Below are 23,956 nucleotides of genomic sequence, written 5' to 3' on the forward strand. Positions count from 1 at the left end.
GCAAGTCTAGAACAGGATTTATTCTAGGGCTACTTCAACCCTACTCCCCAGATGAATCACTTCTGGGTCCTCTATTGATGCCCCACATGTTCAGTGAGGTCTCTTTACTCTGGCTAGTTGGAGCTCAGATACCTCCTAGACTTGTGTGACATCTGGGAATTATTTAGCTTACAGCTCCAGTAGTCATTCCAGTACCTGGTTGCTTCCCTGGCTTCATGGAGTCTTGCTCTACTATGTGCAGCTTACTATTTAGCTAGACTCAAAGGGATCCTTATGCAGATTTTTGTGTACCTTCCCCACAGTTAATACTCTGCTCCACTAATTTCAGCCACACTGCTGAACTCTGTGAACCCCCTGTGCCCTGCTTAGATTCTCTTTCCCTGAACTGCATTCCACAAAGTGCCTTTTGGTAGTTCATTGGACTTACCACATTTGCTTGCTCTCTCTCAGGGTTCACTGACCTGTATTGCCTATTCAGTGGCAGAAAAGGTGTTTTTTATATTTTGTCCAATATTCTAGTTGTGTATGGTGGAAATGCAAGTTGTACTGGTTAATCCGTCATGGCCAGCATGTCATTTATATATATACGTGTATATATATATAATGTATATATATATGTGTGTGTGTGTGTGTATATATATATACATATATATATACATATGTATATACATATATATATAGCTGGTGCTTATTCTTTTTGAGATTTGTTTTATATAAGAAGCCCTCTTTAAAAAAATTTTTTTTATTGAGATATAATTGATACATGATAAACTATACATATTTAAATTGCACAACTTACAAGTTTTGACATACACACACACACACTCATTAAACCATCACCACAGTCAAGGTAGTGAACATATTTGTCACCCCCCAGAATTTTATTGTGCCCCTTGATAATCCTTCCCTGCCTCTCTGTTTTTCCCTTCATTCCCAGGCAGCAGTTGATCTGCTTTCTGTCATTATAGATTAGTTTGCATTTTCTGTAGATTTATATATAAAGTAGCACATCGTATGGTATTTTCTTTTGGGGGGGTTTTCTTTCACTCAGCAAAATTATGTTTAAGATTTATCCATGTTATTGCATGTATCAATAGTTCTTTCGTTTTTACTGCTGGGAAGTATTCCATTATGTGGATATACCATGGTTTGTTTATCCACTCATCTATTGATGGACATCTGGGTTGTTTTCAGTTTTTGGCTGTTAAAAATAAACCTGTTATAAACATTTTTGCACAAGTTTTTGGATGGACATTTATTTCCTTTTCCTTTTGGTAAATACCTAGAGTGGAATGGCTAGATCATGTGGTAGATGTATTTAACTTATTTAGAAACTGCCAAATTGTTTTCCAAAGTGGTGTTCAATTTTACATTCCCATCAGCAGTGTATGAAAGTTTCAGGTCCTCCACATTCTTACTAGCATTTGGTATGGACAGTCTTTTTATTTTTTATTTATTTATGTATTTTAATTTTTTTTAATATTTATTTGGTTGCGCTGGGTCTTAGTTGCGGCAGGCAGGCTTCTTAGTTGTGGCTCACGGGCTCCTTAGTTGAGGCTCGCCAGCTCCTTAGTTGTGGCACGTGGGTTCTTTAGTTGAGGCAGGCAGGCTCCTTAGTTGTGGCTTTAGGGCTCCTTAGTTGCGGCTTGCTGCCTCTTTAGTTGCAGCACATGGGCTCCTTAGTTGCGGCATTCATGTGGGATCTAGTTCCCTAACCAGGGATCAAACCCAGGCCCCCTGCATTGGGAGCATGGAGCCTTAACCACTGTGCCACCAGGGAAGTCCCCTGGGCAGTGTTTTTAATTTTAGCTATTTTAGTGACTATGTAGCAGTATTTCATTGTGGTTTCAATTTGCATTTCCCTAATAACTAATGATGTTGAGCATCCATGGTACTTCTTTGCTGTCTGTATATTTTCTTTGGTGAAGTATCGGATCAGATCTTTTCCCCATATTTTAAATTGGATTGTTTATTTTCTTATTGCTGAATTTTAGAGTTTTTTAATATATTTTGGATATAAGTCGTTTATCAGATATATGCTTTGGACAGATTTTCTTCCAGTCTGTGGCTTATCTTTTCATTCTCTTAACAGTGTCTTTTTTTTTTTTCTTTTTTTAAAAATTGAAGCATAGTTGATTTATGGTATTTCAGGTGTACAGCAAAGTGATTCAGTTACACACACGTGCACACACACACACATATATATACTTTTTCAGATTCTTTTCCATTATAGGTTATTTCAAGACACTGAATATAGTTCCCTGTGCTATACAATAGGTCCTTGTTGTTTATCTATTTTATATATAGTAGTGGGTATCTGTTAATCCCAAATTCCCAATTTATCCCTCCCCCACTTTCCCCTTTGATAACCATAAGTTTGTTTTCTAAGTCTGTGAGTCTATTTCTGTTTTGTGAATGAGTTCATTTGTATCACTTTTTTAGATTCCACATATAAGTGATACCACATGATATTTGTCTTTCTCTGTCTGACTTACTACACGTAGTATGATAATCTCTAGGTCCATCTGTTGCTACAAATGGCATTATTTCATTCTTTTTTATGGCTGAGTAATATTCCATTGTGTGTGTGTGTGTGTGTGTGTGTGTGTGTGTGTGTGTGTGTGTGTGCATCACATCGTCTTTATCCATTCAGCGATCAATGGACATTTAAGTTGTTTCCATGTCTTGCCTATTGTAAATAGTGCTACTGTGAACACTGGGCGGCATGTATCTTTTCAAATTAGTGTTTTCATCTTTTCCGGATATACACCCAGGAATGGGATCACTGGATCATATGGTAACTCTATTTTTAGTTTTTAAAGCAGCCTACATACTATTTTCCATAGTGGCTGCACCAATTTACATTCCCACCAACAGTGTAGGAGGGTTCCCTTTGCTCCACACCCTCTCCAGCATTTATTATTTGTAGATTTTTAAAAAATATTTATTTATTTGGTTGTGCTGGGTCTTAGTTGCAGCAGGTGGGCTCCTTAGTTGCAGCTCACCAGCTCCTTAGTTGCAGCTTGCAGTCTCCTTAGTTGCGGCACTTGGGCTTTTTAGTTGCAGCAGGTGGGCTCCTTAGTTGTGGCATACGAACTCTTAGTTGCGGCATGCAAATGGGATCTAGTTCCCTGAGCAGAGATCAAACCCAGGCCCCCTGCATTGGGAGTGTGGAATCTTAACCACGGTGCCACCAGGGAAGTCCCTATTTGTAGACTTTTTGATGATGGCCATTCTGACTGTTGTGAGGTGGTAACAACATCTTCTGAAGAGCAAAAGATGTTAATTTTGGTGTGAATGCCAATTTGTTAATTTTTTAAAAAAATTTTTTGGACTCTGCTTTTGGTTTTCTATCCAAGAAATCTAACTCAAGATCACAAAGATTTTCTGCTACAAGTTTTATAATTTTAGGCTTTACATTTAGGTCTGTGATCCATTTTGAGTTAATTTTTGTATAATGTGTGTGGTATAGATCCAAGTTCATTTTTTAGCATTTGGATATCTAGTTGTTTCAGTACCATTTGTTGAAAAGCTATCTTTTCTCTACTGCATTGCTTCTGAGCCTTTGTCAAAAATCAGTTGAATGTATATGTGTGGGTTTATTTTTGGATTTTCCACTCTGTTCCATTGATCTCTTTGTCTGTCTTTACACTAATACCATACTGTTTTGATTACTGACACTTTTTAATAATTTTTGAGATAAGGTAGTTTTAGCCCTCCAACTTTGTTCTTCTTTTTCATAGTTGTTTTGGCTATTCAAATTTCTTTGCATTTCCATATGAACTTTAGAATTGGCTGTTTACTTCTACAAAGAAGCATGCTGGGATTTTGACTAGGGTTGTTTTAAACATATAGTTCAGTATGGGAGCACTGGCATCATAACAACATTGAGCCCTCTGACTCATAAGCCAGCTGTATTATTCCATTTATTTTTGTCTTTGGTTTTGCTCAGCAATATTTGTATAGTTTTCAGTGTACAGGTCTTTCACATTTCTTTTTAGACTTATTCTTAATTTTTTTATGCTCTCATAAGTGGTATTTTCTTTTTCAGGTTTAATTAATTCACTTTATTATTCTTGTGTGAAAACACGAGCCTTGTGCAACACAAGATGGTCAATGAATTGCTGATAGGGAGCCTTGGTGAGCACAGTCCCCTTTGAGAGGTCAGGCGTAAGATAGCTGTAGGTCTTAGAGGTGGCATCGAAGGTGGCCTTGGTAAAGTTGCCCAAGGAGGCAGTGCAGCCGCTGACCAAGGTGTAACAGTTTTCAGTATCCGCTGTCAGCAGCAGCTTTGTGGCCACGAAGGCCAAGACAATAGCAGTGGATCTGGGTGCAAGGATGAAACATACCAGCAGAGAGCTGCAGTATCCTGTCACCTTCAAGGAACTGTATGGGGTCTGCCAATCTTGTGTTCCCAGGAGTCCCATTACCCATGACAGTGGAGAGGTTGGCCAGGAGGATGGCCCTGTGGATGGCAGTGGTTACCTCCTTGGAGCACTTAACACCTAGACCCATGTGACTATTACAGTCCCTCATGGCAACAAATACCTCGAACCTGGACTGCTGGCCAGCACCATTCTGCTTTCACTGCTTTCAAAGGCATAAGGGACTCCCCTAGGTAAAAGTAACCTCAGATCGAGAGGAAGAAGAGATAAATCTCCTTCAGGGACTTAATCTTCATATCCTTGACCTACGCAAACACTGATAAATTGCTGATTGCAAGAGAGAAAAAGGTTTTTGAAAGTATTTATGTAGAGTTTTTTTCAGTTGTTGACTGTTGACTGCCAGTGACTACCCTCTTCAGCCTTCCAGCAGTCTGTCTCAAGCTGCAGGTCGCTGGTGTGATTTTCAGTAAACTGTCCCCTTTGGTATAACTCTGACAGGTACTGGAGGCACAGAGAAGGCATCAGAAGGAGAAATCTGGCATCATACCTACCTCGCCAACACCCTACACTTATAACAAGGTAGGAGAGGAGATACTAATCTTTACCCCTTGGGTGTAGCCCCTCTTCTCCTATGAGGTGTTTGTGGCCCTCTGGGAAGGTGGCAAATTCCATTCTTATCCCTTAATATTGCTGCCGAAGAGGCTGAAAGCAGCCACATATGCAGAAGAGTGGAATTCAAGTATTTGTCTGATGAAATAAGATTCATACTAGTTTAGGTTTTGCAGCAGGAACCAAAGGCTATGGTCACCTGGAGGTTATTTATTTGGCTAGCTGTACAGTCCACTGATAACATTTAAAAGATATGTTTGTCTTGCTTTTTTGAGGTGGAGGCCATTTCAGAGAATATTATTTGTCCATTTATGGTGCCATTCTTTCTAACCCCCTAAAATACCCAACTTAGAACAGTGTCTAGTACACACAGCAAGTGCTCCCAAGTGTTACCTGGTACTTCACAGTTCTTAATCAGTAGCCTACACATCAAGCTTCTCCGTTCTAAAGTATAAGAGGTTTATAGGACCTTGAAACAGGTCCTAGAGGTCCTGGAGTCACTGAGTAGATCAGAAAAAAATGATGCTGCTTGGGGACTCCAGGTGATATAGATGGTAGAGAGGGAGCTGAGGATGGTAGAAAGGCAGGCCAGCTCTTCCTGGTCCCACACCTTTAGAGGGCCCCACATATTCCTAATGCATGTGTGTGCACACATGCAGGCATACATATCGAAGAACACACAGGCTTCTGTGGCACTCAGGACCCTCCACTTGCACTGGCACTGGCACAGCATGACCAGAACTCTAAACAACTACTTTCATGATTAACACTGTTCAGTCCCCAAGTAAGAACTGCTCCACACCATCTTGATCTACTTGCAAAACTGTAGGCAGCTGTGCCCTTATATAGTGAAGGTTGGAAGTGAGGGCTGTGCTGATTATAGTCAGTCAGAAACTGCTTCCTGCTTCCCAATGCAGGCAGGAATTGAGTGGTAGAAGCACTTAGCTAACAGAGATATTAATTTACTTGATACGGTCTTCTCATCATGAATACAGTGGATTCTTGTGTGATATATTATTTCCCAGTACTATTTTTTTCTCCTCTTCCTGTTCCATGTTGTGAATCTAGTGGTGTTTGTGAATTAGCACGGCATTCATAAAATTTACACTCCACAGATGAGTAATATATTGAAATAAGTTCATATTACTTTTGAATGTGTATATATGTTGGTCTAGTTATCATCTTTATATTGGCAACTAAGTGAACACTGACTGCTACATTTGCAAATAATTTTTTAAATAAAAATAATGTAAAAAGATGTAGTTAAATTTTTAAAAGTTAAATAAACACATCAACCTTAATTAAAAAGAAAAAGAAAAAGAGGCAGTAGGCCAGGTGACTTGCTGTGACCCCACCACCATTCAGCTGTGTGATGTTGGTTGGTACACTTAGTTTCACTCTTGACAGATGACCTTAGAGATGACAAGATCTCTGTAGTATCAGTTTCCTCATGTGAACTATTTTTTAAGATTTCTTTTCACCTCTATAATTTTATAAGTATGTTCTACAGCATGGGTCATGTCATCTGTAAATGTCTACTAGTATGATGCCAAGACATGGCTGAGAGTACCTGAGACACCTCATTTTCCAGGCTTCACTCAGATCAGCGCACAGCTGTGGTGTGAGGAGCGTGTGGCCACAGTGGCAGGCTCCCTGGGCTGCCTTTCTCAGGTGGGCACTGCTTTTGTCCTGCAATTCAGGAGGGGCTTGGGTTGAAGCCTCTGAGGACCCAGTTTCCGAGGCAGGTAGAGCTACATTTAATTAAAATAGGAGTCCTTTATTAATAAGCATGCTGTGACTACAGGCCATGAAATCACCTTAATATCTACAGACATGGTAGTTAGTGGCAGTTTTGTTTCATTCAGAATATCTTCCCCAAGAATGGTCTTGCAAATGGGCACCGTGAGTCCTTCATGGCCAAAGGATTGCTTTTAGCCTCCTGTTTTTCCCTGCAGTGCCTATCCCTAATCTTTGTCAGACTGCTTTGGGCCTTTATAAAATGATTTGTGCTGTTTTATAGAGTCAGCCCACCTGTGTCCTAGCTGCTTTGTTCCTGCACCCTCAACCCTGCCCAGGTGGACAGAGTAAATGTTTCATAACCAGCTGGCTTATATCTATCACTTTTCTGGCTGGGGACAAAGTATCCTACATCTGTACCCAATAATCAGATAGCAGCTTGGGCCTAAGCAGTGAGAATAAAAGTGACTATTTTACCCCAGACTGGCCTTGTATATATGGTGTGCACATGTGTAGTGTTGGTAGCACTTAATTCTCTTAAGACTTCCTGAAGCTTTTACACTCTCTGTGAAGTGATTCTCGGAGATATCAGCCTGTGCATATCAGGGGCTGTTTCTGGGTCAGTCCTAGGGACTTTATTTTAGAGCTGTGCCTCTGCTGTGAGTGACCATGTTCTTTTTGCTTTCAGAGCTGTGACTTGTGGTCCCTAGGGGTGATTATCTACGTGATGTTGTGCGGATACCCTCCTTTTTACTCCAGACACCACAGCCGGACTATCCCAAAGGATATGCGGAGAAAGATCATGACAGGCAGTTTTGAGTTCCCAGAGGAAGAGTGGAGCCAGATCTCAGAGATGGCCAAAGATGTTGTGAGGAAGTGAGTCCCCAGGCCACTGCGGGGGGAGGCCAAGGAGGCCTTAAAATTGGTGGAACACAAAGGAATGTTGGGTAAAGGAAAGTCATTTGTTTCCCAGGCATGCTCCTTCTCATTTCAGCATTACAGAAAATTTTCCCTGGAGCCTGAGATGAGAGTTCTCAGTGTCCACACCTTGGTGAAATTGGAGCTTTGCTCCCTCCTGTTGCACTCCTAGAATTTGTCCTTAGGGTTGAATCCAGGTCCCTTGGTAGCCATTGTATCTGTGAGCATTAATTTAGGACCTTAAATGGTAACCCCCCTGGTGTACACTTCCTGCACGGAGGCCGGTCATTTGGGACAGACATGATTCCAGGAACTGAACTGGGGTGCTAAAATGACCATGATGCTTTGGGCTTTTCATTCCTTAGCTGCTGTGGGAGTGTGTGATTGGTTGTGCAGGGCCTGGACCCCACCTCCTGCCCTTCCTACTGCTAGTTGGTTGCTGTGGTGTATATTAAGATGGAAAGGTTTAGAAGAATTAGGGTTAGTGAATGGATGATGGAGACTTGACATTCAGAGTCCTTTGGAGAAATTAGCTAGAGCACTAAGAAAGAAGTCAGACCTAAATATGAGGTGTCTTTGCTTTTTCTACCCACCTGTGTCAGAGGCTTAGCTGCCTGGGACTTGGACGTTGTTCTGGTATTCCTATTCCTATTGCTTGTTCTTCACTGAGTAATTTCTCCTCTTTTGGTTTCAGTTTCTTCATCTGTAATGCGATAAAGATAAGCATTAAAGGGGCAGTACCTGGGAACTGTCTCCTCATAGTACAGCTGTTTCTCTATGGAGATTACTCTCTTTCAGAAGTGAGCTTGTTCTGTTGGTTAGGTGTTTATGCATTCAAAAAGGGACTAGTTTCTAAAATATACAAGTGAAAGTTAGGAGGGTGGAGGCAATGTTTAAATCATCGTTTGTCTTCCTATGCTCTTTCCCTGCTGTATTCTCAGTTACTTAACCAAAATATCAGTATCCTCTAATTGGTTCTTTGCAGTTCTGTAGAATATATTTCCTGTCCCTAGAGCAACATTGATTATCTTCTTTCAGCATTGAGATTCTTTTCTAAATAATCCTTTCTTTAGAATCTGAAGCTGTTTGTTCACAATGATCCAGAAGGTTACAGAGAACATGAAAGAGCAAGTAGGCGTGTTGTCCTGACTCTGATGTTTGGAATGGGAGGCTATGTATTTGGAAGAAGGTGCTGTAAAAGGCCCAGGGAATATGCTGGGGTGAGCTAGGAATTGCATCAGGATAAATGTACAAGATGTAAAGAACTATGGTCAAAAAGCCGATGGTACAGAACAATACATTAGGCTTAGAAGGAAATGCCATCCCCTTCTCAGAGATTAGATTTTTAGCTTTTGAATGTCTTTGGAATAAAGGGTTCATGTCCTGCCAAATGGTGACATCTAAGAGTTTTATCACAAGTAGCAACCTGGATTTTCAGAACTGTATGACCCCTCGACTAATTTTACAGTCACTGTTAGCCAAAAGAGCATTTTGAGTCCCTTTTGGAAATTATAGCCCACTGTCCTAGAAACATTAGTCTGGGGATTCAGTGTCTCAGGAACTGTAAGCCATATGTAAGATTACTTTACTGAATTTAGAACTCAGTCTGAGGTATCACTGGACTAAGCCTTTTCCTACCATTCTTATCTCAATTTATTTAGTATATAAAGAACTGCCTAAGGACAGAGTGCCCTCACAACTAACGGTTAGGGACGAGAGCCCCACCTCTGTCCTGCAAATAGAAAGCCTAGGCTTGTAAGAGTCAGTGGAAAGTCAGAAGCTGGAGCTGGTTAGAGCCAGACCCAGGAACTTCCCGGCCTCTGGAAGCAACTGCATGGCAGCCCTGTTGGCCTTTTCTCCACAGGCTCTTGAAGGTCAAACCAGAGGAAAGACTTACCATCGAGGGAGTGTTGGATCACCCCTGGCTCAACTCAACTGAGGCCCTGGATAATGTGCTACCCTCTGCTCAACTGATGATGGATAAGGTTTTGAATGATGCTTATTTTGTTGGCCGAAAAGGCTGTGTTGGGAAGGAATGCTGAGGCTTGACTCAATGAGGGGTTAAAGGCAAAACAATGCAGAGCACACAGTCTTTCCCAGAGAAACATCTCTGGTTTTCCAAAGATCAGGATTGGAAATATAGAGATTCTTTCCATAAAAGACCAGATCAAGGCCTGGTAAATACACTAAGGGAACACTCAAAGGACTATCCTCCATATTTGTGCTATGGGGTTGGGGGCACAGAGCAGTATCAGACACTGTTCTTTTGCCCAAGGAGTTTAAACAAGACTGGTTGGAAAGACCAATAAACACAAAACAGAGGGAACATTTTCAGACATCAGAGCTTTTGCATGCTAAATTTTCTGTGAATGCTATGGAAATTCAGAAAAAGAGAACATCTTTGAAGGGCTGTAATTAGGGAAGGGTTCCCAAAGAGAAGGCAAAAACCATCACAATTATTAACTATTGTGTGGCATTTTTTAACCCCTTTACATATTTAACCCCTTTTCCTGTAATGAAGCCTGACTTCATTGATGGGAAGTTGGTAAAATGGGTGTGGCAGGCCTGGCTTTGAAAGTAGACAGAGGGGTTTAAGTCTTAGTAGGACATAATTGAGAGGCTATTGTAGATTTTTGAGAAGAGATTTGCCACAGGGAAGGTATTTAGGGATGGTTAGTCAGACTTGCAGACTTGCCAACCTAATACTTCTACAATAATCTAGAAGCTGAGAAGCTGCTCTAGGAGCAGAAAAGTAGGGATGAATGAATAGGCTCAATATTTTTGAAGACAAATTTCTACAATTTTTGGTGACTGACTAGATATAAGGGGACAGTGGGTGGCATATCTGGTGACACCACTGACGGAGGGAAATCAGGAATGAGGCTGGTTTTGGGTGAAGGGAAGTCTCTTAGGTTTTAGATATTGTTTAAGGTGGTAGATGGATGTGTGGTGTGGAATCAGAGTGTGGCTGAGAGGGAAAGGCAGTGACACAGACTTGAGTGTTACTGACTTAGAAGGGATGGAGTTGAAATGTAAGCAAATAGGAAAAAAGAATGCTAAGACCTCCCTTAGTTTAGCTGGAGTATGAGAGAGAAAGGAGAGCTAGAAGGAACAGAGTTTTCTGCTATCTCTGATTTGTGTGCAGTTGTCTTCCTGGTTTAAATGTGCCCAGTAGTCCAGAAATGGTTTGTTTGGTCAGTGCAAAATACAAAAGGATTACTTATACCCTCTCGTTGTTAGCAATTGAGTGTTACAGTGTGGCTTTCCTCAAGATCTTGAAATGAAGAAATAAGATTGCCTTCTGGAGTTACTTCAAGATTAGTGTATAATGAAGCCAAGTATGGATATGCATAATCTTAATGAGGAAGAGTAGCTCCTGGGCCTATAAGATGGAACTGCAATGTGACAGTGTATTCCCATTTTTAAAGAAATGATGTGGTCAGGATGCAGGCTGGTCAACTTTGGAAGTAGAGAAAAAATGTCCACATATGCAGAAGCTGAATAGTGTCCATCTAAGCTGTGCCTAAGAGATGGAGCCTGAGCTCACAACCTTGAGGTGTTCCCATCTTTTTGGTTGGGCTATCACGGATAAGAAGGAAATAGATTCAAGGGTCTGGGGGCGTGTAGCCAGGGCCCGTTAGTACAGTTCTCTTAAATGAGTTCAAACTCTTCCTGATCTAATGGCATGCTTACCAAGGAACTATTTTTGTAAATTGTCAAATTTTGTTGTTGAAATTCAAACAACACAGAGGTATATAAAATAAAAAGCAAAAGTTCCCTTTCGTTACCCTGCCTCAGTCTCACCCCTCAGAGGTGAGGTGACCTATGGCTTGATGTATTCTTCCTGATCTTCTTCTGGGGAGACATACACACACTCACAGAGTTTGTCTTTTTTTTTAAATCCAAAAGTGGGATCGTCTCATTCTTACAAAGCCTTTTCTGATTATTTGCCTTCCCTTATTGGTCTGCCCATAGTGAGAGAACGCACTGGTCATAAAGACAGACTTGAAGCGTGCTAGACCTTATGACAGTTATTTCTCATTGTAAATTAATTGACTGGCTTATAGATCAGTTTGTGAGGGTCTACTATGCTCACCAGGTGAAATGCTTGGGGTTCTGAGCCATCAGGGCTAACGTGACTGTCTACACCATGGGGGCAGTGAGTAAATGCCAGTCAGGGAGGCTTCTCAGGCAGCAGCCTGCTAGCTTTTCCCCTGATGTACATGTATGACTCTCTTTACACTTGCCCTTGCCAGTGACTGTGAGCATGAGCCTTGTTAGTATTTCTTACTTGCATTTCTGTCCGCCCACAGGAAAGAAGGGCTAGCTGTTGGCCTGGTATTCCCTGGGCCCTGCTGACCCATGGGGAAGAGTCCTCTGCCTTATCAAAATTTGTATACTGCCAGCATAAGAATGAAATTGCTTTCTTAGTTCTTTGAGATTCTCCTTCCCACTGTCTTAGATTGGCTTTTTAGGTGCCCAGAAATGAATGTGAAAAACTGATGACAGTGTTTGCATTCAGGCGGTGGTTGCAGGCATCCAACAGGCCCATGCGGAACAGTTGGCCAACATGCGAATCCAGGACCTGAAAGTCAGCCTCAAACCCCTGCACTCTGTGAACAACCCCATTCTAAGGAAGAGGAAATTACTCGGGTAACTGAGCTTATTTCTTGACTTCTCCCTCATGGCTGGTGTGGTTGAGTACAGGGTTCTGAAAGGTCAGCCAGGGGTCTGCCCTTTTTTGTCTCTTAAGAGGGTGGAAAGGGTATGTTCTTTAAATAGCATCAGAAGTTGGAGATACTCCAACTATAGTATAGTAAATAATTAACTATAGTTAATTATTTATCTGAAAAATCTGTTCCTTATGTTTAGCATTAACATCTGTTAAGAGTTGGGTTTTGGGGTCTCACCTTGTTATTACCTCTCTCCCAAACTTCTAAAGCACCAAGCCAAAGGATGGTGTTTATATCCACGACCGTGAGAATGGAGCCGAGGATTCAAATGTTGCCTTGGAAAAGCTCCGAGATGTGATTGCTCAGTGTATTCTCCCCCAGGCTGGTAAAGGTCACACCATTTATGAATGCTCTGTGCGTGTCTGTGTGTGTGCACATGCACATGACTAAAGGAGTGGTTTAATTTGAAGTTGTCTGTTTCATCTTTGTGTTATAAGAAAATAAGTACATTATATAGTCTGTGCCCACTGAAAAGAATGGACGGTGGGAACTCAGAAATGTGAGGCTCTGCCCCACCTTTGGTTTCCTGTAAAATTTCTAGTTTTGGTTTAATTGCCAGTGTCAGACACAGCACGTAATTTTGTATTTTCTTAGTTTGTTAATGAGATTACAGGATAGAGGATGGAAAATGGAAAATGTGAACAGGGTCAGGATTAGGTTGGGAAGGTCAGGAAGGCTGGGAAATACCATATCCAGAGCCCTTAGAGTACAAGGCTGTCATTAACTTGTGAATATAAAGAGACGATCTCCCAAGTTCAGAAGTGGCCCTGGCTGCTACTTGTATCATGGGCAGGGTGGGACTTAAACAGAAGTCCTTTTGAGTGAGAGCTCTCTTTCAGTATGTTCTCTTTCCACCTAATGGGGTATGATGGGCTTTTCTCAGCAGATGAATGAGATGCTTCAAGTAGTAGGCCAGGAAACTGTTGAGTTGACCAGTCTTCCTAGATTCCTTGGGTTTTAAGGGAACTCACTAGTGTGCCTCAGGTAGCCTTCCAAAGTCAGAAATGAGCTTAGGAGAAAGAAGGTAGCCCACTCAGCCTTATTCTCCCTCCCTCTCATGGTCTCTTAAGTTAACCAGGTGCTTTTGCTCAGCAATAGTCTGACATCCTATGGGATGCCTATTTCCCATCATCCCAGCTAAGACTCTGGGGGCATCAGGGAATTTGTGTGAGGTGGTCAGAGCAGGAAGAGTTGAGAAACCAGAAGCGGTCTACATCAGTGGTCCCCAACCTTTTTCGCACCAGGGCCTGGTTTCGTGGAAGACAGTTTTTCCATGGACTGGGGGCGGGGGTGGGGGGGGGATGGTTTCAGGATGATTCAAGTGCATTACATTTATTGTGCACTTTATTTCTATTATTATTACATTGTAATATATAATGAAATAATTATACAACTCACCATAATGCTGACAGGAGGCAGAGCTCAGGTGGTAATGTGAGCGATGGGGAGTGGCTGTAAATACAGATGAAGCTTCCCTCGCTTGCACACCGCTCACCTCCTGCTGTGCAGCCCGGTGGTTGGGACCCCTGGTCTACATGTAATGTAAGGACTAGAAGTAATGATAGTCTGGTAAAGCTTGCACCTTTAATCATCACTTCTCAATAAGTTGGACATCATGTCCTTCCATCTCTGACACTAAATTCCCATGATGCTGCAGGAAAATGCAACTTCTTCTTCATCTTTATCAATAGGAGAGAATGAAGATGAAAAGCTGAATGAAGTAGTTCAGGAAGCTTGGAAGTATAACCGGGAATGCAAACTCCTAAGAGATACTCTGCAAAGCTTCAGCTGGAATGGTAGGAGCCTTAATTATGCCTTTCCCCAGGAATGCAGAGAAGTAATTGTGTTTAGAATATGTAGGATCTCTGGGGGCTGAGCTGGGACTGTTTTCAAGTAAAGTAGGGCTGGCGAGTGAGTGGAATACTGTGGGACAGGGGGTTAGCCCTACAGTAACTGCCCAGGCGTACCTGGACATCTGGCCCTTTCGCTTGTTTTCCAGAGTTCAGATGAATTATGTGTCGCAGATTCATTGCTGCAGAGCCCCCGTCACATACCACTTGGGCAAAAAAAGTCAGATCTCAGAACTCCTTCCAGATACCTGAGCTGTTCACTGGGTCATTAAGGAGCAGTATACTCTGAAGGGGAGAAAGAGGGCAAAGTACCACAGAGTCTGCCCTGCTGATCTACTTAGCTTAGAGAAGACCTGTTTCACTGAAGAGTAGAGAGTGCCAAATCTGCCGCTTATTGAATTTTTTTCCCCACAGGCAAACAAGGTACAGGTGTGTTTTTTGAGCTGCTTTTGTATTGTCTTTCTACTTTAGCAGACCAAACTAGACTTAAGGTCTAGGATGCTCAGGGAAGGGAGCAAATTCATTGCCTAGCTTGATTCTTGGACATGAGAAATCCAAAGTGCTATCCTGGCTATTCCCATACTTGGAGGAGATTAGCTTCCCTAGGATTTTTTTTTTTTTTTTAAGATTTTGAAATATCAATACAGAAAAGTGATCACATTTGAGGTATGCACGTCCGATGAATTTTCACAAAGTGAACACTCCCGTGTAACAAGCACCTAAACATGTAGTGGAGCATGTGCCCTCTTTTAACTGCTACCTCCCTCCTCACAAGGGTAATTATGATCCCAGTTTCTAGCAGTATATATTAGTTTTGCCTGGTTTTATATTTTATGTAAATGGAGTCAGAGAAGTCTATGATCTTTTGTGTCTGGCTTCTTTTAGTCAAGATTATATTTGTGAGATTCAACCATATTGTTGTGTGTAGCAGCAATTCATTCTCATATATATGTATGTAAATATATATATATTCTCTCTATATATATTTTCCTCCATATATATACACATATATTTTTTTTTTTGAGCTGTTTTATTATTTTGGGTTTGTTTGTTTTTGCAGCTAGTGTTACCCTAACTAATACAGCAATTGAGAGGGGAATTCTCTGGAGAATTTGAAATTTTTTTTTTTTTTTTAATGGCTGTGTTGGGTCTTCGTTTCTGTGCGAGGGCTTTCTCTAGTTGTGGCAAGTGGGGGCCACTCTTCATCGCAGTGCGCGGGCCTCTCACTATCGCGGCCTCTGTTATTGCGGAGCACAGGCTCCAGACGCGCAGGCTCAGTAATTGTGGCTCACGGGCCCAGTTGCTCCGCGGCATGTGGGATCTTCCCAGACCAGGGCTCGAACCCGTGTCCCCTGCATTGGCAGGCAGATTCTCAACCACTGCACCACCAGGGAAGCCCCACATATATATTTTTTGTATTTATATTTATACATTCTACTGTTGAATGGACATATGGGTTGTTTCCAGGTTTTGGTACTTAAGGAAAGCACTGCTATAAACACTCTTGTGTACATCTTTTATGAATATTTTAATGAACTCATTTCTCTTATGTATCTAGGATTGGAGTTGCTGGTTCATGGGGATATTCATCTGTTTGGCTTCAGTAGGTACTGCCACCAGTTTTCTGAAGTGGTTGTACCAATTTACACTTCCACTAGCAGTGTTTGAGGGTTCTAGTTATTCTGTATCCACACCAACACTTGCTATTGTCTTTTTCATTTTAATCATTCTGATTAATAAGTACTACTGGTATTGCGTGTCGTTTTACTTTGCCTTTCCCTGATGACTATGAGCTTAAGCACGTTTTAATGTTTATTGGCCATTTAGATTTTGTTAGGTGCCTATTCTTTTGCCCATTTTTCTATTGAGTTATATCTTATAGATGTGTAGGAGTTCTTTATACAGTCTGGATATGAGTTCTGTTGTAGACATACATATTACAAAGAACTTCTCCCTCTTTGTGGTTTCTTGCTGTGCTGTTGTACTGAACATTGGATTTTTATGGCCAGGTTAATAAGCTGCTCAGTTCTACTTGAAAAATGGGGGATTTGAACTGCTTTTGATCAGTGTTGGTGATGGTTCCTCCATGGTGAGGGTGAATTTGACACTGGTGAGATGTACCTTATTGGGTCCCTGTCAAGAATCTTATCACCTCCCAAACGGTTTGGAGACTGACCTTTTTCTTTTTTGGGTTTCAGGTCGTGGATTCACAGATAAAGTAGATCGACTAAAACTGGCAGAAATTGTGAAGCAAGTGATAGAAGAGCAAACCACATCCCACGAATCCCAATAATGACAGCTTCAGACTTTGTTTTTTAACAAGTTGAAAATTTATTCATTAATGTATAAAGTAATTTGTATGTAAATTAATAAATCATAATTTCATTTCCACATTGCTTAAAGATGCTGTATAAATTTAGATACAGGATTTACTAATAGTATATAGTTCATTTGTTTTTAAGAAAAGCTCAGTTCCTAATATATTATTACTTTAGGATTGTTTAGTCATATGTGGTAAAGCTGACAGATGGTATTGTCAAGCAAGATTGTTTTATTTGTAATAAAGTATACAAAAACCATTTCCCAGTGGTAGGCAAAGGACCAACTATACTGACCTTTCTGCTTAGTAAACAGTTGAATCAAGTACTGTGGAATCTGGTTTCAATTGCCCTGTGTATTTACTTTCTGCACTATCAATCAGTGGATTAGCTCTGGTGCCAAGAAATTTTTGTGGGTCCATGTTGCAGACTGCCTGTTACAGGGTGCCACCTCCCATGATGGAAGAGGCAGGCAGTTGAGCCCTCATTTCTCTTATCCCTAATTCCCTAGAGAAGAGTGGTAACATTTCTTTTTTGTCATATTTTTTTAAAAGGTATTGGTGCATTTCTTAAATCTAATGGGATTCTCTATTGAGTTTATTCTTTTCATGTTTAACCAGAGCTTCAGCCCTCCCACCTCCTTTGAGATCCTACTTTGTCCTCTCCCTTTCCTGCAGCCCTCACCAGCTCCACTGCTTCTTATCTCCTTTCCCTGTTCTTCTGGCCCCTTTTATGGGATGATTTTTCTGAGAAAGTTACATATCATAAAAACTGGACTATTTGGTTAGCATCTAAAGATGGTCCAAGTTTTTTCTCTTAAAGCTACCCTTTTTCTCTAACGTTTCTGCCTGGGTTTCATGGTGGCATCCCCTGGGCTGCATGTATTTTATTTAGCACCCTTCATTTTCAGGAAGCGTGGTTCTGGCCCATAGATCAGATACTTGAATAGAAAACAAGGCTGGGTACTTTTCTACTTTGCTGTTGTACATATGGGCTTCCATAACAAACCATTTTTATTTTTTTTTTTAGCAGTTCTTGATTGGTGGTTCTGTGTTGGTAAATGGGAGCGCTAATAGGCCAACTCCAATTCACAGAGGAGAAGAAAAGGGTCAGTAGGCTCAGTTATTCAGTTTCATCCCATCAAATTCTCTTCAATCAAAATCAACCCCACAGAGCTCACTTATTTTCTAACTCCTCCACTTTGCTGAGTATGTCTTCAGGGTGACATGTGGTTAGTATGTCCCATATGTATGTGAATGACTGTAGGAATATATGATAAAAACATTAAGTATCTCTTAGAAATTACCTTACACATTGGTTCCCTTTTACTTTGGAGAGTTTTAAATTCAAGGCATTTTTTGAGGTAAGGCTCACTAATTTTCAGTGATTGATAACTGCTACAAATGGATACCCTGTAAGGAGAATTCAATACCTTTAAACATGGCAAAATCTAACAGGCAGCAGAGAAAAACAAAATGTTTTCTTATTTACTGACCAGAAAACTTAGCTGAGAGTTGAATTAAGGGTTGAATTATTGTTTTTCAGTGAAATGCAGTCTTACAAATCAAAATCACTTCTTACAATCAGGAAAAACTCTGCACTTGTTTCTGGAACAACTGAATACCTGTTATTTTTCTTATCTTAGGGCAGAGGTTCAGTGTTCGCTTGGGAGAGGAAGGCAGTAATTAACTTTGTTACTCTTCTTTTTCTTCAGAGGAATCTTCTAGCATGCCCAGTCTACCATTAACTTCTCAAATTTGTTATCTGGGTGTCTTCTAGAGGCTCAAGATGATTTCCTTCACTGTGTGGTGAATTTTAGGCAAGATCTAAAAGGGTATCCAAAAGATTCTTCCTTTTACTCTGAGCGGCAGTTGCCCATGTTTCTTTAGTCTGAATTAAACTGGCCGCGAAAATGAGTGCTGTGTCCAGACAGGTCCATGCTGAAAGTTTGTGAATACCCTGGAGGATGCTCTAGCTGGTGTAACTCAAAAGTGGGCCCTATCCTACAGAGAGCTCCTTGACAAAACAACAGCTTCCAAAAGACAGCACTGTTTGGTCTTTAAATTAGAGTTTTGTTTATGGAATTTGTTTGTAGGCCAGTAGCAAATTCTGCTTTAACTTTACCAGTCAGGTTTACTAATAAAACATTCGCATGTACTGGAAGTGAAACAAAATCATCCTTGTCTCTTTTGGCCTGTCTGTCTAATGCAGAAAGTTCACACTGTAAGAACAGTTCTCATAGGCAGGAGGTTAGAGTCTTCAGTTTTCCTACATGATTTGCTAACCCTTTGCTTACTATAAAACCATTACTTATCACTCAAATACCTTTAGACTTTACCATAGTTATTAATCTGCTTGATGTGAAACAACTTTTGTATTTTTCTGGCTAATGTATTGTATAAGCTATAGGAGAACACCTGTCAGAAATTTATTGTCTGAAACATAGATAGGAGGAACTGCTTTTTAAAAAGAGTTTTGTTTTTGTATTCATTTGAGATAGAACAAGTTGAAGGAATTATTGGTTGAAGTAGAAGTCAAATGATTTAAATCAGATCTTGTGTGTGAATGCTTGTGTGCGTGTGTATTTATTGAAGAAAATGTGTCTCAATTTGAGAACTGGAAAATTGAATATTTGATTTTAATTATATTTTTATTTATTTAAAAAAGTAGAAGTGGTCTTTCATTATTGATTTTTTTGTCCCACAGAATGACTTAAATTTTCCCTGCCTGTTTGGTTAAGACACAGGGGAACATCTTAAATCTGTGATAATTTCCAAGTTACATAATTTTAAGAGGCTTTCCTCTTACACAGAACACAAGGAGAAAAGAAATCCAGCTGGAAATCATTTCACCATTTTTGCTGTAAATTTTTTAATGTGTTTGTGATATGATGGTATTAATTTTCTTGCTAGATGCAGATGATTAATTTTTTCATCTGTATTAGGAATTAAATATTAATTGGGGATAATGAGTTGATCTACTCTCATGCTTATATCTGAGATCTTGTAGTATTATTCCATTCTTTTTTTAATTATATAGGGCATTTCTCCATTTTTGTTTGGTACTTATAGCCATAACCCTTATTTTGAAGGTTTTATATTGTAGATATTTGACTTAATATAAAATTATTTTTATGCAAGATAAAAGATGTAGAGTCTTACTTTAGTTATCTTAGGATGCAAAGGAGAATAACTGGGCAAGGAATGTGGTTAAATAGGGCTTTTTTCCTTTTAAATTTATACTGCTAAATACACCAGGAGATCAACATCAAAATCAAATCCAAGGACTTCCATAGGCATTACAGTTCAATTTTAGTTACAAAAGCAAAGAAGTCTTTAAAAAGTTCTTCTACAGTCCATTTTTATTTTCTTGATGAAATGGTAACTAGATACCTGGTTAATCAGAGTTTAGTTTTATTCCAGACTTTGTTTTTATGTTGGGAGGAATTGAACTTTGATCTTGGTCACTTGTAAGTCTCCATAGTGAAACTGAACTCCTTTCATTTAACACTTAGTATGTTTGTGCATTAGGAAAACTTATTAGAGGAAAATTATGTTTATATGCAGACACAAAGTGTCTAAAATCATCTGTTATGAACAAAAATTAATGAGGGAGAATTTGTGCATCCACATACAAGTTTTCTTGAATTAAAGGAGAAAAACCAGACCCTGACAAAGGAGGGCTGGACTGAAAAACAGTACCCTCAATACTACAGAAATGAGGAAAAGAGGTAATGGGCAACGGAGAACTTTGTCTGAGATCCCCGAAGAATCCCCATCCCCTCCCCCCTGACCTCCTGCCAGAATGTTGGGTTTCAAAGAATGTGCAGATTAACGGATATCAGGAGTAGTGTGGCCCTGGGCTGAGGATAAGGATAATTTACCTGAGTAACAGTCCTGGCTGAATCATTACAGGCCTTCTACTTGGTATATCTCTCTGTAAGTGTAAAGGGAACTTAGCCAAGGAGCATTAAAACCATTGCTGTTGGAAGGAAGTCATATAGTAAGGAAACCACTGAAGGCCAAGAGAGAAAAGCAAGAACAGAAACACAGCCCCAAGGTCTGTAAGACTCACAGTTGGGCAGCACCCAACCATAAGGGAGCCAGCATAGATCTGAAGTGAATACCTGTGACGGAGGGTCTGCGTGTCAGGGAAAGTTGCTGCTGCTGGACATAGGCCCTGCATCACCAACTGATTTACTAGGGCCATGTCAGTGGCAGCGTCTGTGACACACTCTGCCTCTATACTGCCTTCTCTATGGAAAAACCAAGTGGCCTTGAAGGAGGGTAAGATAAAGTTTCAGACTTGGGCTCAGCAGAAGAGGGACTTGAGGCTGGGGCCAGTGCCAGGATCTTCATGTTTCAGTTTGAGGATTGTGTTGCTGTTGGTGATTTCTCTGCCAAGCTTGTACTGTGACCTGGGATCAGTATATTACTCTTCCTATGAAATAGTCACCCCCAAGTTTCTGACAGTGGAAGGAAGGGAAGACCAAGTGGAAAAGCTCTCCTATGTGCTATTTATGCAGGGCCAGAAGCAGCTGATTCACCTGAAGGTGAAGAGAGACTATTTTGTGAATAACTTTCCAGTCTTCAGCTACCACAATGGCATCCTGGGGCAAGAAATGCCTTTCATCTCACATGACTGTCATTATGAAGGCTACATAGAAGGAGTCCCAGGTTCTTTTGTTTCTGTCAACACCTGTTCAGGCCTCAGGGGTGTCCTGATTAAGGAGGAAAAATCCTATGGCATTGAGCCCATTCACTCTTCAAAACGGTTTGAACATGTGTTGTACACCATGGCCCATGAAGCTCCAGTCTCCTGTAGTGTCACTTCCAATGACAGCCAAGTGGCATTCACCAGCCGGCAACAAGAGAGCAGCAAGCCTCGCAGTCGGCAGGTGCCATCCTACTTGTGGTCACACACCAAGTACGTGGAGATGTTTGTCGTGGTCGACAACCAGCGGTTCCAAATGTGGGGCAGTGACGTCAATGAGACAGTCCAGAGAGTAATGGACATCATTGCTCTGGCCAACAGCTTCACTAGGGGAATAAACACAGAGGTGGTGCTGGCTGGAATGGAGATTTGGACCGAGGGGGACCTCACAGAGGTCCCAGTGGACCTGCAAGTTGCACTCAGGAATTTCAATAGCTGGAGACGAGAGAGGCTCCTCCATCGTGTGAAGCATGATGTTGCCCACATGATCATTGGACACCATCCTAAAGAGGATACGGGGCAGGCATTTCTCAGTGGTGCCTGTTCAAGTGATTTTGCAGCAGCCGTTGAATCCTTCCACCATGAGGATGTCCTCCTGTTTGCGGCGCTCATGGTCCATGAGCTCGGGCACAACTTGGGTATTCCGCATGACCATTCGGCCTGCGTTTGTAAAGATAAACCCTTTGGCCTCATGCGTGAAAATATCACTAAAGAAAGTGGCTTCAGCAACTGCAGCTCTGACTTCTTCTACCAGTTCCTCTGGGAACACAAAGGGGCCTGCCTATTTAACAAGCCTGGGCCCAAAGGCCGCTTACGGAGGGACTCTCGCTGTGGAAATGGTGTTGTAGAAGAGGATGAGCAGTGTGACTGTGGTTCTGACTGTGACAATCACCCATGCTGTGACCAAACGTGTAGGCTGAAGGAGAATGCCGAGTGTAGCGATGGACTCTGCTGTGTTAAATGCCAACTGAAATATAAGGGATTCATGTGCCGTCCTGCTTTGGGGGAGTGTGACCTCCCAGAGTATTGTGATGGTTCCTCTGGAGAATGCCCCATAGACAGCTATAAGATAGATGGTACAATGTGTGATAGAATTCACTATTGCGCTGGAGGTCGCTGTAAGAACCCTGATAATCAATGCATGGATATATATGGGTTCTCTGCAAGGTCTGCCCCAGAAAACTGTTACATTTCAATGAACAGAAAAGGGGACCGGTTTGGAAACTGTGGTATTACCAACTCACCTAGGTTAAGATATTTGAAGTGTGTAGATGATAATATATTTTGTGGGAAACTTATATGTACAAATGTTAGACAGGTACCACAAATCAAACCAAATCATACACTGATCCAGGTCGCTCATGAAGGTGACTGGTGCTGGAGCATGGACGCCTATAACACCACTGATATCCCTGATGATGGAGATGTGCACACTGGCACTCTTTGTGCTCCAAACAAAGTCTGTGTAAATTACTCTTGTACTGATTATGCTGTGCTCAAGTATGACTGCAAACCAGCAGAAATGTGTAATGGGAAAGGAGTCTGCAACAATTTTAGGCACTGCCATTGTGAGGCTGGCTATGCTCCCCCTGACTGCAGAGGTCCAGGAGATGGTGGTAGTGTAGACAGTGGTCCACCTGGCAAACCAATTGAAATTCAAAGTGGAGGCGTAGGTGGCAGTTCTTTTCATCGTAGCATTGAGTTTAGAAATGTTGGCAAGCTAATTTTCATACTCCCTTCATTTCTTTTAATATTGTTGTTAGTTTTAATATTTTGCATTACCCTCAGGGCTGTAATTGAGTCAGTAGAGACCCTAGGGCGTACCTCGGAGGACAGTTCAGAGGAAGCCACTAGCGAGGGATTCTTAACGGAGTTTCTACCAGTGGGGCTACGGGAGAAGGAGTCAGAAGAGAAGGACCAAGAAGAGGAGGGCCCCCCACCGGAGGAGGCCCCCTCGCTGCCGCTGGAGGCTCCCCCCCCGCCGGAGGCCCCACCACCAGGAGAGCCAGCACCATAAGAGGTAGCAGGTGAAGGAAAAGGATAACCAAAGGCAGAAGTGTATTGGTGGAAGAATCCAAAAATATCGAATATCTCAAGCACTGAGTGGGAAAGAGGGGCTCAGAGAAGCAAAGGTGAAGTGAGAATTGATGGCTCCTGTAGCTCTGACCAGGATATATAGTCTACAGAAACATACTAACATGGGAACAGAGACGCCCCTGCTTTCAGTATTCATTTTAGTAATTTGGTTATATATCATATATGAACTCATATAAAATATTCTATATTTTTGCTTTTTTCCCATTTCATGAAACAATTTTATTTAAGCTCTTCTCATGAATCATACCTATCAATATCATCTTTCATTTGGGCCAATTTCTGATCTGAAATTTCAGGGCCTACCATCTTCCATCTACATTGTTTGATACACAGTATTATCTCTACCTATGACTATCACAGGGTCATTAATCCCACTCATAACACATTATCTTAAAAATGTTATCTGTTCAGTAATCTAATTTGCCCCAAAAGTTGCTATTCACGAATAAAAGGTAATTTAAAATAAATAAAAAGCTATTTTAAGATGAAGCATCACTTCAGACTCCATACAGCCTAGTCCTTGAGGCTTCTTTATTTTGGGGCTCTCTTGGAAGGGGCTACATCTGATCCAGGGAGGTCCGATCACCCTGGGTCTG

General features: G+C 41.3%; 2 protein-coding genes and 1 pseudogene across 2 annotated transcripts in view; 2 read left to right on the forward strand and 1 right to left on the reverse strand.

Annotated features, from left to right (window-relative positions):
• MAPKAPK5 (MAPK activated protein kinase 5) overlaps positions 1–19,116 on the forward strand; it is a 46,169-nt gene extending 27,053 nt beyond the window's left edge. Inside the window, exons 8-14 of the mRNA XM_007170903.2 lie at positions 4,884–4,964; positions 7,420–7,607; positions 9,514–9,634; positions 12,172–12,302; positions 12,592–12,707; positions 14,074–14,178; positions 16,431–19,116. Of these exons, the coding sequence (XP_007170965.1) occupies positions 4,884–4,964; positions 7,420–7,607; positions 9,514–9,634; positions 12,172–12,302; positions 12,592–12,707; positions 14,074–14,178; positions 16,431–16,525 (837 nt within the window). The 3' untranslated portion in view covers positions 16,526–19,116. The remainder of the gene's footprint in view (positions 1–4,883; positions 4,965–7,419; positions 7,608–9,513; positions 9,635–12,171; positions 12,303–12,591; positions 12,708–14,073; positions 14,179–16,430) is intronic.
• LOC114236352 (40S ribosomal protein S2-like) lies at positions 4,071–4,689 on the reverse strand (annotated as a pseudogene).
• Positions 19,117–20,618: 1,502 nt separating the features above from the next.
• On the forward strand, positions 20,619–23,280 carry LOC103002064 (disintegrin and metalloproteinase domain-containing protein 1a-like). Its single transcript, XM_007171242.2, has one exon. It carries the CDS (start codon positions 20,758–20,760, stop codon positions 23,278–23,280), a length of 2,523 nt encoding a protein of 840 aa, XP_007171304.2. The 5' UTR covers positions 20,619–20,757.
• The last annotated feature ends 676 nt before the right edge of the window (positions 23,281–23,956 follow it).

Source organism: Balaenoptera acutorostrata, chromosome 13 (genome assembly GCF_949987535.1).
Source record: "Balaenoptera acutorostrata chromosome 13, mBalAcu1.1, whole genome shotgun sequence".
NCBI lineage: Eukaryota > Metazoa > Chordata > Mammalia > Artiodactyla > Balaenopteridae > Balaenoptera > Balaenoptera acutorostrata.